Source organism: Bufo bufo, chromosome 7 (assembly GCF_905171765.1).
Source record: "Bufo bufo chromosome 7, aBufBuf1.1, whole genome shotgun sequence".
Classification (NCBI taxonomy): domain Eukaryota; kingdom Metazoa; phylum Chordata; class Amphibia; order Anura; family Bufonidae; genus Bufo; species Bufo bufo.
Window position 1 is genome coordinate 228,030,689 of NC_053395.1, and position 14,578 is coordinate 228,045,266.

Consider the following 14,578-nt stretch of genomic DNA (forward strand, 5'->3'; position numbering starts at 1 on the left):
GAGGGAGAGACTGCACATAGTGAATACAGGAGGATGGGAGTGCACAGGAGGGAGAGACTGCACGTAGTGACTACAGGAGGATGGGAGTGCACAGGAGGGAGAGACTGCACGTAGTGACTACAGGAGGATGGGAGTGCACAGGAGGGAGAGACTGCACGTAGTGACTACAGGAGGATGGGAGTGCACAGGAGGGAGAGACTGCACGTAGTGACTACAGGAGGATGGGAGTGCACAGGAGGGAGAGACTGCACGTAGTGACTACAGGAGGATGGGAGTGCACAGGAGGGAGAGACTGCACATAGTGACTACAGGAGGATGGGAGTGCACAGGAGGGAGAGACTGCACATAGTGAATACAGGAGGATGGGAGTGCACAGGAGGGAGAGACTGCATATAGTGACTACAGGAGGACGGGAGTGCACAGGAGGGAGAGACTGCACGTAGTGACTACAGGAGGATGGGAGTGCACAGGAGGGAGAGACTGCACGTAGTGAATACAGGAGGACGGGAGTGCACAAGAGGGAGAGACTGCACATAGTGACTACAGGAGGATAGGAGTGCACAGGAGGGAGAGACTGCACATAGTGACTACAGGAGGATGGGAGTGCACAGGAGGGAGAGACTGCACATAGTGACTACAGGAGGATGGGAGTGCACAGGAGGGAGAGACTGCACGTAGTGACTACAGGAGGATGGGAGTGCACAGGAGGGAGAGACTGCACATAGTGACTACAGGAGGATGGGAGTGCACAGGAGGGAGAGACTGCACATAGTGACTACAGGAGGATGGGAGTGCACAGGAGGGAGAGACTGCACATAGTGAATACAGGAGGATGGGAGTGCACAGGAGGGAGAGACTGCACATAGTGACTACAGGAGGACGGGAGTGCACAGGAGGGAGAGACTGCACATAGTGACTACAGGAGGATGGGAGTGCACAGGAGGGAGAGACTGCACGTAGTGAATACAGGAGGACGGGAGTGCACAGGAGGGAGAGACTGCACGTAGTGACTACAGGAGGATGGGAGTGCACAGGAGGGAGAGACTGCACATAGTGACTACAGGAGGATGGGAGTGCACAGGAGGGAGAGACTGCACATAGTGAATACAGGAGGATGGGAGTGCACAGGAGGGAGAGACTGCACATAGTGACTACAGGAGTGCACAGGAGGGAGAGACTGCACGTAGTGACTACAGGAGGATGGGAGTGCACAGGAGGGAGAGACTGCACATAGTGACTACAGGAGGATGGGAGTGCACAGGAGGGAGAGACTGCACATAGTGACTACAGGAGGATGGGAGTGCACAGGAGGGAGAGACTGCACATAGTGACTACAGGAGGATAGGAGTGCACAGGAGGGAGAGACTGCACATAGTGACTACAGGAGGATAGGAGTGCACAGGAGGGAGAGACTGCACATAGTGACTACAGGAGGACGGGAGTGCACAGGAGGAAGAGACTGCACATAGTGAATACAGGAGGATGGGAGTGCACAGGAGGGAGAGACTGCGCATAGTGAATACAGGAGGATGGGAGTGCACAGGAGGGAGAGACTGCACATAGTGACTACAGGAGGATGGGAGTGCACAGGAGGGAGAGACTGCACATAGTGACTACAGGAGGATGGGAGTGCACAGGAGGGAGAGACTGCACATAGTGACTACAGGAGGATAGGAGTGCACAGGAGGGAGAGACTGCACATAGTGACTACAGGAGGATGGGAGTGCACAGGAGGGAGAGACTGCACGTAGTGACTACAGGAGGATGGGAGTGCACAGGAGGGAGAGACTGCACATAGTGACTACAGGAGGATAGGAGTGCACAGGAGGGAGAGACTGCACATAGTGACTACAGGAGGATGGGAGTGCACAGGAGGGAGAGACTGCACATAGTGAATACAGGAGGATGGGAGTGCACAGGAGGGAGAGACTGCACATAGTGACTACAGGAGGATGAGAGTGCACAGGAGGGAGAGACTGCACATAGTGACTACAGGAGGATGGGAGTGCACAGGAGGGAGAGACTGCACGTAGTGACTACAGGAGGATGGGAGTGCACAGGAGGGAGAGACTGCACATAGTGACTACAGGAGGATGGGAGTGCACAGGAGGGAGAGACTGCACATAGTGACTACAGGAGGATAGGAGTGCACAGGAGGGAGAGACTGCACGTAGTGACTACAGGAGGATGGGAGTGCACAGGAGGGAGAGACTGCACGTAGTGACTACAGGAGGATGGGAGTGCACAGGAGGGAGAGACTGCACATAGTGACTACAGGAGGATGGGAGTGCACAGGAGGGAGAGACTGCACATAGTGAATACAGGAGGATAGGAGTGCACAGGAGGGAGAGACTGCACATAGTGACTACAGGAGGATAGGAGTGCACAGGAGGGAGAGACTGCACGTAGTGACTACAGGAGGATGGGAGTGCACAGGAGGGAGAGACTGCACGTAGTGACTACAGGAGGATGGGAGTGCACAGGAGGGAGAGACTGCACATAGTGACTACAGGAGGATGGGAGTGCACAGGAGGGAGAGACTGCACATAGTGAATACAGGAGGATAGGAGTGCACAGGAGGGAGAGACTGCACATAGTGAATACAGGAGGATGGGAGTGCACAGGAGGGAGAGACTGCACATAGTGACTACAGGAGTGCACAGGAGGGAGAGACTGCACGTAGTGACTACAGGAGGATGGGAGTGCACAGGAGGGAGAGACTGCACATAGTGACTACAGGAGGATGGGAGTGCACAGGAGGGAGAGACTGCACATAGTGACTACAGGAGGATGGGAGTGCACAGGAGGGAGAGACTGCACATAGTGACTACAGGAGGATAGGAGTGCACAGGAGGGAGAGACTGCACATAGTGACTACAGGAGGATAGGAGTGCACAGGAGGGAGAGACTGCACATAGTGACTACAGGAGGACGGGAGTGCACAGGAGGAAGAGATTGCACATAGTGAATACAGGAGGATGGGAGTGCACAGGAGGGAGAGACTGCGCATAGTGAATACAGGAGGATGGGAGTGCACAGGAGGGAGAGACTGCACATAGTGACTACAGGAGGATGGGAGTGCACAGGAGGGAGAGACTGCACATAGTGACTACAGGAGGATGGGAGTGCACAGGAGGGAGAGACTGCACATAGTGACTACAGGAGGATAGGAGTGCACAGGAGGGAGAGACTGCACATAGTGACTACAGGAGGATGGGAGTGCACAGGAGGGAGAGACTGCACGTAGTGACTACAGGAGGATAGGAGTGCACAGGAGGGAGAGACTGCACATAGTGACTACAGGAGGATGGGAGTGCACAGGAGGGAGAGACTGCACATAGTGAATACAGGAGGATGGGAGTGCACAGGAGGGAGAGACTGCACATAGTGACTACAGGAGGATGAGAGTGCACAGGAGGGAGAGACTGCACATAGTGACTACAGGAGGATGGGAGTGCACAGGAGGGAGAGACTGCACGTAGTGGCTACAGGAGGATGGGAGTGCACAGGAGGGAGAGACTGCACATAGTGACTACAGGAGGATGGGAGTGCACAGGAGGGAGAGACTGCACATAGTGACTACAGGAGGATGGGAGTGCACAGGAGGGAGAGACTGCACATAGTGACTACAGGAGGATAGGAGTGCACAGGAGGGAGAGACTGCACGTAGTGACTACAGGAGGATGGGAGTGCACAGGAGGGAGAGACTGCACGTAGTGACTACAGGAGGATGGGAGTGCACAGGAGGGAGAGACTGCACATAGTGACTACAGGAGGATGGGAGTGCACAGGAGGGAGAGACTGCACATAGTGAATACAGGAGGATAGGAGTGCACAGGAGGGAGAGACTGCACATAGTGAATACAGGAGGATGGGAGTGCACAGGAGGGAGAGACTGCACATAGTGACTACAGGAGGACGGGAGTGCACAGGAGGGAGAGACTGCACATAGTGACTACAGGAGGATAGGAGTGCACAGGAGGGAGAGACTGCACATAGTGACTACAGGAGGATAGGAGTGCACAGGAGGGAGAGACTGCACATAGTGACTACAGGAGGATGGGAGTGCACAGGAGGGAGAGACTGCACATAGTGACTACAGGAGGATAGGAGTGCACAGGAGGGAGAGACTGCACATAGTGAATACAGGAGGATGGGAGTGCACAGGGGGGAGAGACTGCACATAGTGACTACAGGAGGATAGGAGTGCACAGGAGGGAGAGACTGCACATAGTGAATACAGGAGGATGGGAGTGCACAGGAGGGAGAGACTGCACATAGTGACTACAGGAGGATAGGAGTGCACAGGAGGGAGAGACTGCACATAGTGACTACAGGAGGATAGGAGTGCACAGGAGGGAGAGACTGCACATAGTGACTACAGGAGGATGGGAGTGCACAGGAGGGAGAGACTGCACATAGTGACTACAGGAGGATAGGAGTGCACAGGAGGGAGAAACTGCACATAGTGAATACAGGAGGATGGGAGTGCACAGGAGGGAGAGACTGCACATAGTGACTACAGGAGGATGGGAGTGCACAGGAGGGAGAGACTGCACATAGTGACTACAGGAGGATGGGAGTGCACAGGAGGGAGAGACTGCACATAGTGACTACAGGAGGATAGGAGTGCACAGGAGGGAGAAACTGCACGTAGTGACTACAGGAGGATGGGAGTGCACAGGAGGGAGAGACTGCACGTAGTGACTACAGGAGGATGTGAGTGCACAGGAGGGAGAGACTGCACATAGTGACTACAGGAGGATAGGAGTGCACAGGAGGGAGAGACTGCACATAGTGACTACAGGAGGATGGGAGTGCACAGGAGGGAGAGACTGCACATAGTGACTACAGGAGGATGGGAGTGCACAGGAGGGAGAGACTGCACATAGTGACTACAGGAGGATAGGAGTGCACAGGAGGGAGAAACTGCACGTAGTGACTACAGGAGGATGGGAGTGCACAGGAGGGAGAGACTGCACGTAGTGACTACAGGAGGATGTGAGTGCACAGGAGGGAGAGACTGCACATAGTGACTACAGGAGGATAGGAGTGCACAGGAGGGAGAGACTGCACATAGTGACTACAGGAGGATGGGAGTGCACAGGAGGGAGAGACTGCACATAGTGACTACAGGAGGACGGGAGTGCACAGGAGGGAGAGACTGCACATAGTGACTACAGGAGGATGGGAGTGCACAGGAGGGAGAGACTGCACATAGTGACTACAGGAGGATGGGAGTGCACAGGAGGGAGAGACTGCACGTAGTGACTACAGGAGGATGGGAGTGCACAGGAGGGAGAGACTGCACATAGTGACTACAGGAGGATGGGAGTGCACAGGAGGGAGAGACTGCACATAGTGACTACAGGAGGATGGGAGTGCACAGGAGGGAGAGACTGCACATAGTGACTACAGGAGGATGGGAGTGCACAGGAGGGAGAGACTGCACATAGTGACTACAGGAGGATGGGAGTGCACAGGAGGAAGAGACTGCACATAGTGACTACAGGAGGATGGGAGTGCACAGGAGGGAGAGACTACACATAGTGACTACAGGAGGATGGGAGTGCACAGGAGGGAGAGACTGCACATAGTGACTACAGGAGAATGGGAGTGCACAGGAGGGAGAGACTGCACATAGTGACTACAGGAGGATGGGAGTGCACAGGAGGGAGAGACTGCACATAGTGACTACAGGAGGATGGGAGTGCACAGGAGGGAGAGACTGCACGTAGTGACTACAGGAGGATGGGAGTGCACAGGAGGGAGAGACTGCACGTAGTGACTACAGGAGGATGGGAGTGCACAGGAGGGAGAGACTGCACATAGTGACTACAGGAGGATGGGAGTGCACAGGAGGGAGAGACTGCACATAGTGACTACAGGAGGATGAGAGTGCACAGGAGGGAGAAACTGCACATAGTGACTACAGGAGGATGGGAGTGCACAGGAGGGAGAGACTGCACATAGTGACTACAGGAGGATGGGAGTGCACAGGAGGGAGAGACTGCACATAGTGACTACAGGAGGATGGGAGTGCACAGGAGGGAGAGACTGCACGTAGTGACTACAGGAGGATGGGAGTGCACAGGAGGGAGAGACTGCACATAAGGAGTCAGGAGGATAGGAGTGCACAGGAGGGAGAGACTGCACATAGTGAATACAGGAGGATGGGAGTGCACAGGAGGGAGAGACTGCACATAGTGAATACAGGAGGACGGGAGTGCACAGAAGGGAGAGACTGCACGTAGTGACTACAGGAGGATGGGAGTGCACAGGAGGGAGAGACTGCACGTAGTGACTACAGGAGGATGGGAGTGCACAGGAGGGAGAGACTGCACATAGTGACTACAGGAGGATAGGAGTGCACAGGAGGGAGAGACTGCACATAGTGACTACAGGAGGATGGGAGTGCACAGGAGGGAGAGACTGCACATAGTGACTACAGGAGGATGGGAGTGCACAGGAGGGAGAGACTGCACGTAGTGACTACAGGAGGATGGGAGTGCACAGGAGGGAGAGACTGCACATAGTGACTACAGGAGGATGGGAGTGCACAGGAGGGAGAGACTGCACGTAGTGACTACAGGAGGATGGGAGTGCACAGGAGGGAGAGACTGCACGTAGTGACTACAGGAGGATGGGAGTGCACAGGAGGGAGAGACTGCACATAGTGACTACAGGAGGATAGGAGTGCACAGGAGGGAGAGACTGCACATAGTGACTACAGGAGGATGGGAGTGCACAGGAGGGAGAGACTGCACATAGTGACTACAGGAGGACGGGAGTGCACAGAAGGGAGAGACTGCACGTAGTGACTACAGGAGGATGGGAGTGCACAGGAGGGAGAGACTGCACATAGTGACTACAGGAGGATAGGAGTGCACAGGAGGGAGAGACTGCACATAGTGACTACAGGAGGATGGGAGTGCACAGGAGGGAGAGACTGCACATAGTGACTACAGGAGGATGGGAGTGCACAGGAGGGAGAGACTGCACGTAGTGACTACAGGAGGATGGGAGTGCACAGGAGGGAGAGACTGCACATAGTGACTACAGGAGGATGGGAGTGCACAGGAGGGAGAGACTGCACGTAGTGACTACAAGAGGATGGGAGTGCACAGGAGGGAGAGACTGCACATAGTGACTACAGGAGGACAGGAGTGCACATAAGGAGTCAGGAGTGCAGGCAGGTTCTCATTGCAGGCTGGAGTTGCACCTTTCGGTCATACACTGTGCATTATCAGTATTTTGCCTCTCCATCCATCCACTCATCCCTATCACACACGAACATCTTACCTCCAAAATAATACTGGTGCCCCGTGGAGATCTGGACTGGGAGGGTGGCATGGACGGGTAAAGCTGCCCCATTATCCAGCGTCAGGGAGATGCGATGTCGTCTTGCATTGATGGTGACGGAGTGCCATAAGCCATCATTCAAATCACTGCCTAAAAAATGAATGGTGGGTTTATTACCTCGGAATAAATTAGAAGCAAAAGAGAAGTAAAGACAGAAGACATCAGACGTACGTGAGGCTGTGTCCAAGGATGCGCTGATGGCCCGACCACACACATCTACCCCAAAAATGAATAAAAAGATCAAAAGACATGTCCTCTCCGTGATGATGTCATCGCTCTGGCTGGGATGGTGACATCATACGTCACCGTGCACAAGATTTTGTGCAGAATTTTCAATCAAAATGGCCACGGAGGCCTCTTTGCGCTCAAATGGATTAGGTGAGTATGTTTTATTTTACTCGTCATTTCAGGCAAAATTGATTCGTCACCACCAGTGTTGATCGAGCACAATAATGCTTAGGTGCTTGGGGGCTCGTGCCGAATACTTTGGGATGCTCTACAGAGCACAATGGAAGTCAATGAGAGAGCCCGAGCTCTGAAGAGGGGAGGGGGCCTGGTTCATAGGAAAAGGTCAGAAATTGATGGAAACAGCACTGAAATGGTTCAGGAACAGCATGGGGAGGACGTCTGGATGCATCTTGGACTCCCAGGTCGCTGCTGGGAATGATGTTGTCCCAGTAGTACGCCACTTTTACAGACTGACAATAATACGCACAAAACCGAAGATAAAATCGATTTTAGAGGAAACATTGTTAGGAAACATTCTGTCCTGTATATTTACTTGTATATAAAGTGCTGCCAAAAATTACAAGGAAGAGGCACTCCGATACAACCTGTATATCACATAAAGGAGGCCTCATTCACATTGTGGTACAATGGTTCAGGTAGTGGGACTCCTACACTCATAAAGCCACTAAGGGAAAGGGCTGTCAAAAACTACAAGGAACCGGCGCTACAATACACCCTTCATTACACATAAAGGAGGGCATCATACACAGCCTTGAAAAAATATGATTGATGGCCTGCTAGTGACCCTCACAAACATTTGGAGCAAGGGCCTGCTGATCTGACCATCTAAAACATTATGGGCGAGGGCCTGCTGCCGCTTTGGTGACTCTAGATAACCTGGGGCCGATCGCACGTCCCTGTAATGGCGATGATCCATTTGGATGTCTGCCCTATCAACTTTCGATGTTATTTACAGCATCAACCATGGTGACCACGGGTAAGGAAGAATCAGTGTTCGATTCCAGAGAGGGAGCCTGAGAAACGGCTACGACTACCACATCCAAGCAAGGCAGATTGCGCGCAAATTACCTATTAGGTATAATTAGGTAAGGGCCTGCAGGTGAGCTGACTCTGTAAAATATATTAGGTGCGGTCCTGCTGGTGAGCTGACCCTGTAAAAGATTTACGGTTAGGGCCTGCTGGTGAGCTGACCCTGCAAAAGATTTTAGGTGCGAGGGCCTGCTGGTGAGCTGACCCTGTAAAAGAGTTTAGGTGCGGGCCTGCAGGTGAGCTGACCCTCTAAAAAATTATATGCGAGGGCATTATATGTGACAAATAAGCATGTTGATATGATGAAAGAGGAGGAGGAGGAGGATGAGAAAAGGAAGATTCAACCATATACTCTTGTTTGTGGTGGAAGGGGTGCATGGAATACAGTGTATTCAGTATATTATAAACAACACATTTAAAGTGCCTTTATGTTCAGCTGCTTTCCTCTGGTGGAGTCGAGAAGTCAGGGGAAATCCAGGCCTTGTTCATTTTTATAAGAGTCAAACTGTCAGCATTTTCAGTTGACAGGTGGATACGCTTATCTGTTATAATGCCACCAGCAGCACTAAATACCCGCTCTGACAAAACGCTGGTGGCAGGGCAGATGAAAATCTTTGGAGCAATTTTTCAACAAGGATCTTCTGGTATTGCACCATTTTGCTCGTCCTCTCCATCACAGGAATAAGAGATGAGAAGTTCTCTTTGTAGCGGGGGTCGAGAAGGGTGAACAACCAGTATTCGGTGTTGTCTAAAATGCATATAACGTGCAGGTCGCTGGAAAGGCAGCCTAACATGAAGTCAGCCATGTGTGCCAGAGTACAAGACAAGACTTCGCTGTCGTCATCAGGAGGATGACTCTCAATCTCCTTATCCTCTTCCTCCTCTTCTGCCCATCCACGCTGAACAGATAGAATTAAACTTCCATAGGTACTACCCTCTGTAGCGGAGGCAACCGTCTCCTGCTCCTCCTCCTCATCGTCCAATTCACGCTGAGAAGACGAACTGAGAGTGGTCTGGCTATCACCCTGGGTACTGTCTTACCCCATTTCCACCTCTTCCACAAGCAAAGTGTCCACCTTCATTGTGAGCAGCAATCGTTTGAGTAGACACAGAAGTGGGATGGTTACGCTGATAATAGCGTTATCACCGCTCACCATCTGTGCTGATTCCTCAAAGTTTCTTAAAACCTCACAGAGGTCAGACATCCATGCCCACTCCTCGATTGTGAAGAGCTGACTGTAAAGGCGACGACCATGTTGCAGCTGGTATTCCACTACTGCCCTCTGCTGCTCACAAAGCCTGGCCAACATGTGGAACGTGGAGTTCCAGTGCGTGCTCATGTCGCACAACAGTCGGTGAGCTGGCAATTTCAATCGCTGCTGCAGCGTTGACAGACCGGCTGAAGCTGTCGATGACTTGTGGAAATGTGCACACACGCAGCACACCTTGACCGCTGAACCACTAAGTTTAAGACATGGGCTAGGCATGGTATGTGTGTGAGCTTGCCGAGCTCCAAAGCCACCACCAAGTTACGGCCATTATCAGACACAACCATGCCTGGTTCTATGTTGAGTGGCGAGAGCCACAGCTCAGTCTGTTCCCTTATCCCCTGCCACAGCTCTGCGGCGGTGTACTGTTTGTCCCCTAAGCATATCAGCTTCAGCACGGCCTGTTGCCGCTTCCCCACTGCAGTGCTACACTGCTTCCAGCTACTGACTGATGACTGACTGGTGCAGCACGCGGATAATTCGGAGGTGGAAGTGGAGGAGGAGAAGTGGGGGTTGGAGCCACTAACGTAGGTGTTGGTAGAAACCCTGAATGACATATGGGCCGCAATCCTTGACGTTGGTAACACCTGTGCCCTCCCAGGGTACGACTCACTCCCGGCCTCCACAACATTCCCCCAGTGTGCCATCAGGAAAATGTAGCGTCCCTGGCTGAATGCACTTGTCCACATGTCCATGGTTAAGTGGACCTTCCCAGTAACTGCTTTGGTCAGGGCACGTGTAACGTTTCGGGACACATGTTGGTGTCAGGCGGGCACGGCACACCTTGAAAAATTGTGGCGGCTGGGGACTGCGTAACGAGGGACGGCCGCCGACATGAGGCTGCGGAAGGCCTCAGTGTCCACAAGCCTAAATGGCAACATTTCCAGGGCCAGTAATTTGGAAAGCTGCGTATTTAGTGCTATGGCCTGCTGCTGGGTGGCTGGGTATTTGCGCTTGTGTTAAAATGCCTGGGGTAAGGACATTTGTACGCTACGCTGGGACACGAAAGTGGATGTGGTCGCTGATGGTGCTTGCGAAAGTCCAGGTGCAGGGCGGGAGGCATCTGGGCCTGCGTCTTGGACAGGGGATTGGCCAGCACATGACGTAACACAGGGGAAGAGGAGGCAGTGGTGTGACCCATAGACACTGATTGTGGACCCAGGCGTTTGGCCCACCTATTAAGGTGCTTTGATGCCATGTGGCGGATCATACTGGTGGTGGTGAGGTTGCTAGTGTTCATGTTCCTGCTTATTTTTGTATGGCACAGGTTGCAAATTACAATTCTTTTGTCCGCACTTTCCTCAAAAAAGCGCCATAATGCGGAACACCTAGGGATATTTTCGCAAGGGGGTGTTCTCGCAAGGGGGTGTTCCGTGGAACAGTTGCGGGCATGTTTGGTGTGGCCCGCCTACTCCCTTTTGCCACCCCACTGCCTCTTCCATTCTGTTGCGGTGCAGCAGATCCCTCCCCCTCTGTACTGCTGTCCTCGCTCGGCTTCCACCTTCCCAAGTTGAGTCAGTGACTTTATCCTCCACCAACTCCTCTTCCACTTCTTCACTCTGCTCATCCTCCTGACTTTTTGACCTAACCACAACCTTAGTGATTGACAACTGTGTCTCATCCTCATCATCAACCTCTTGAGACAGTAATTGCGGTTGAGTCATTGGCAACTGTGTCTCATCATCATCCACCTCATTAAACACTAATTGCCATTCCCCATCGTCATGTTCTTGTGACTGTGGATGCTCAAGAGGTTGGGAATCAGGGCACAAGATCTCATGTCCCTCTTCAAGCGTGCTTAGCGAAAGGGTCAAATCAAGGAATGGCGATGAAAAGAGGTCCTCGGAATATCCAAGTGTGGAATCACTTGTTTGGCTAGACTGTACATGGTGGGAGGAAGGAGGATCAGGGTGAGGATTGTGTTGACCAGACTCCTGGCTATTGAGACTGGACTTGGTGGAAAACAGGGTGGTGCTTAACCGACTGGAAGCATTTTCTGCTGCAGTCCAACCGACCACCTGGTCGCACTGGTCTGACTTCAAGAGTGGTGTCCTGTGCCGCCCTGCAAACTGGGATATGAAGCTAAGTATTTTAGATGACTATTTTTCTTGTGCTCAGGGCCACGGCCATCAGCAGCACAGCCACTTCCCCATCCCTTACTGCTCGCCTTCTTCATATTAAATGTTATATATGCTTGAAAGTCTGTCACACGTACAGTAATGTAGGATTTGGAAGTGTATGTGCAAAAAAATGTAAAAAGGTATTTGGGATGTGGAAACGTCACACAGAAGATATCCCGCAGATAATGTCAATGCTGTCACCAGCGGCTAATGAAAAATTACAGGGAAGGTCACAGGTATTTGGGATGAAGAAACGTTATACAGGAGATGTACCATTGGTAATGTCACTGTCCAAAGCGTCTAAGATACAATTTTTAGGCGCACCCTGGAGATGTGGCGCTGGTAATGTCACTGTCCGCAGGGGACATCGTCAATTGAAAAAAGTACATTGGATGTCATTGATATTTTTTGGATGCGCACACTTTACACTGGAGATGTGACAGGGATAATTTAACTGTCCGGAGCGGCTTATTAGATGCTATTTAGCGCAGGATGCGCTAAAAATATATATTGCTGCTGTCACACACAATAGTCCTTAAAAGGACTTTTGGGTCTCTGAAAAGTTTTTGTAATAAAAATCTTCCAATAACACTCCCTACACTGTGTTTCCCTTCCTATGCTCAGCTCTCCCTGACTAAGACTGAGCCGAACACGTGTCATCAAGTGCTATATAGCACCCGATGACGCGTTCCGGCCAGCCAATCACTGTAATGCCAGTAGCAAACATGGCTACGGCATTACAGTGCGTGCCAGTACCTCCCTGAACGTTTATTGGCTGCGTAGCGCTCGAGCACATGCGGTACTCGGCCGAGTACCGCCATGTGCCGAGCATCGAGATTTCGAGCCGAACAGGTGTTCGGCTGAGCATGCTCGATCATCACTAGTCACCACGAAGCACGGGGAAATTCGGCTTCAGGGCAAATCGAATTTCTATTCCGGATACTTTGAGTCGCTCAACAGTAGTTATAACACAGGAGTTGTACATGTGTGTAGGAAGATCTGGCGGACATTAATATAGGGAAGGGTTCTTTACAGTAAGAGCAGTCAGACTTTGGAACAGCCATCTAGTAGAGACAGAAATGACGAAAACTAAACTTTAGACAGATTTATATATATGCCAAAGCTAGAAATAGTGTAAATGCTGACACAAACCTGCTCCTCCTTATATTATCCTCTATATGGCGTAGATCTCATTTTCTGCCTTCAAATTAGTCCAAAGGACAACTTTTACTAAATTTGGCGCAAATGACTCCAGCTGTGTTAGTAAATCTACACAATGTGCTTCATTTTCTCGCTACCTGACCAAGTTTATTGAAAATTTTGTAAAAATATAAATCTTGGTAAGATCACGGCCAAGAGGCAATTCCAATTATTGCCTATAAGGAATAGGTAAAAAGCGACACAGCTGGAAGTTTGGTAACAGCCATAAGGTGATTTGGGACTTTAATTTGCAACATTCTACCGTGATTCACATGGAAGGTCAGTTGGCATGGGCTCCCTTCCATATCTAAAGGCCTCTTTTTTTTAGAATCTTTACTTGTTTAAGTTGATTTTTATAATGGTACAAGGTTCCTGAAATCATCCCAGACCTGAACCCATGGCTTTGAAACCAATTACTGTGAAGCTCCTATTGTGATTGTCAATAACTAAAATACCAGCTGGAGACTTGTAAACAGCTCTGTGATCTCATCATACAGTATGTCACCTGCTCCTGGATAATAGCACCGTGAGTAGAGCTATAGCGCTGCTCTTTGTGAACCTGGACTCTAAATATCCACTACCTATAGCTTTACCCTACAGGATAAAAACAGATAAAACATCATTTATATTTTACCTGTATAGACATGCAAATATACAGTATTATAAAAGTGTGTTGGTGTAGCAGTTATATACTGTGCATGTCCATAGGTAGCATTACAGTAGTTATATAATTGTACATATGAGCAGTATTATAGTAGTTATATTCTTGTACATAGGAGCAGTATTATAGTAGTTATATTCTTGTACATAGGAGCAGTATTATAGTAGTTATATTCTTGTACATAGGGGCAGTATTATAGTAGTTATATTCTTGTACATAGGGGCAGTATTATAGTAGTTCTATTCTTGTACATAGGAGCAGTATTATAGTAGTTCTATTCTTGTACATAGGAGCAGTATTATAGTAGTTATATTCTTGTACATAGGAGGCAGTATTATAGCAGTTATATTCTTGTACATAGGAGCAGTATTATAGTAGTTATATTCTTGTACATAGGAGGCAGTATTATAGTAGTTATATTCTTGTACATAGGAGCAGTATTATAGTAGTTATATTCTTGTACATAGGAGGCAGTATTATAGTAGTTATATTCTTGTACATAGGAGCAGTATTATAGTAGTTATATTCTTGTACATAGGAGGCAGTATTATAGTAGTTATATTCTTGTACATAGGAGCAGTATTATAGTAGTTATATTCTTGTATATAGGAGCAGTATTATAGTAGTTATATTCTTGTATATAGGAGCAGTATTATAGTAGTTATATTCTTGTATATAGGAGAAGTATT

The 14,578-nt window shown here is 50.2% G+C and overlaps 1 protein-coding gene across 1 annotated transcript in view; it reads right to left on the reverse strand.

Moving 5' to 3' along the window:
• The window catches only part of CNTNAP5 (contactin associated protein family member 5), a 354,415-nt gene that overhangs the window by 204,078 nt on the left and 135,759 nt on the right, over positions 1 to 14,578 (reverse strand). Inside the window, exon 8 of the mRNA XM_040439843.1 lies at positions 7,303 to 7,452. Within this exon, the coding sequence (XP_040295777.1) occupies positions 7,303 to 7,452 (150 nt within the window). The remainder of the gene's footprint in view (positions 1 to 7,302; positions 7,453 to 14,578) is intronic.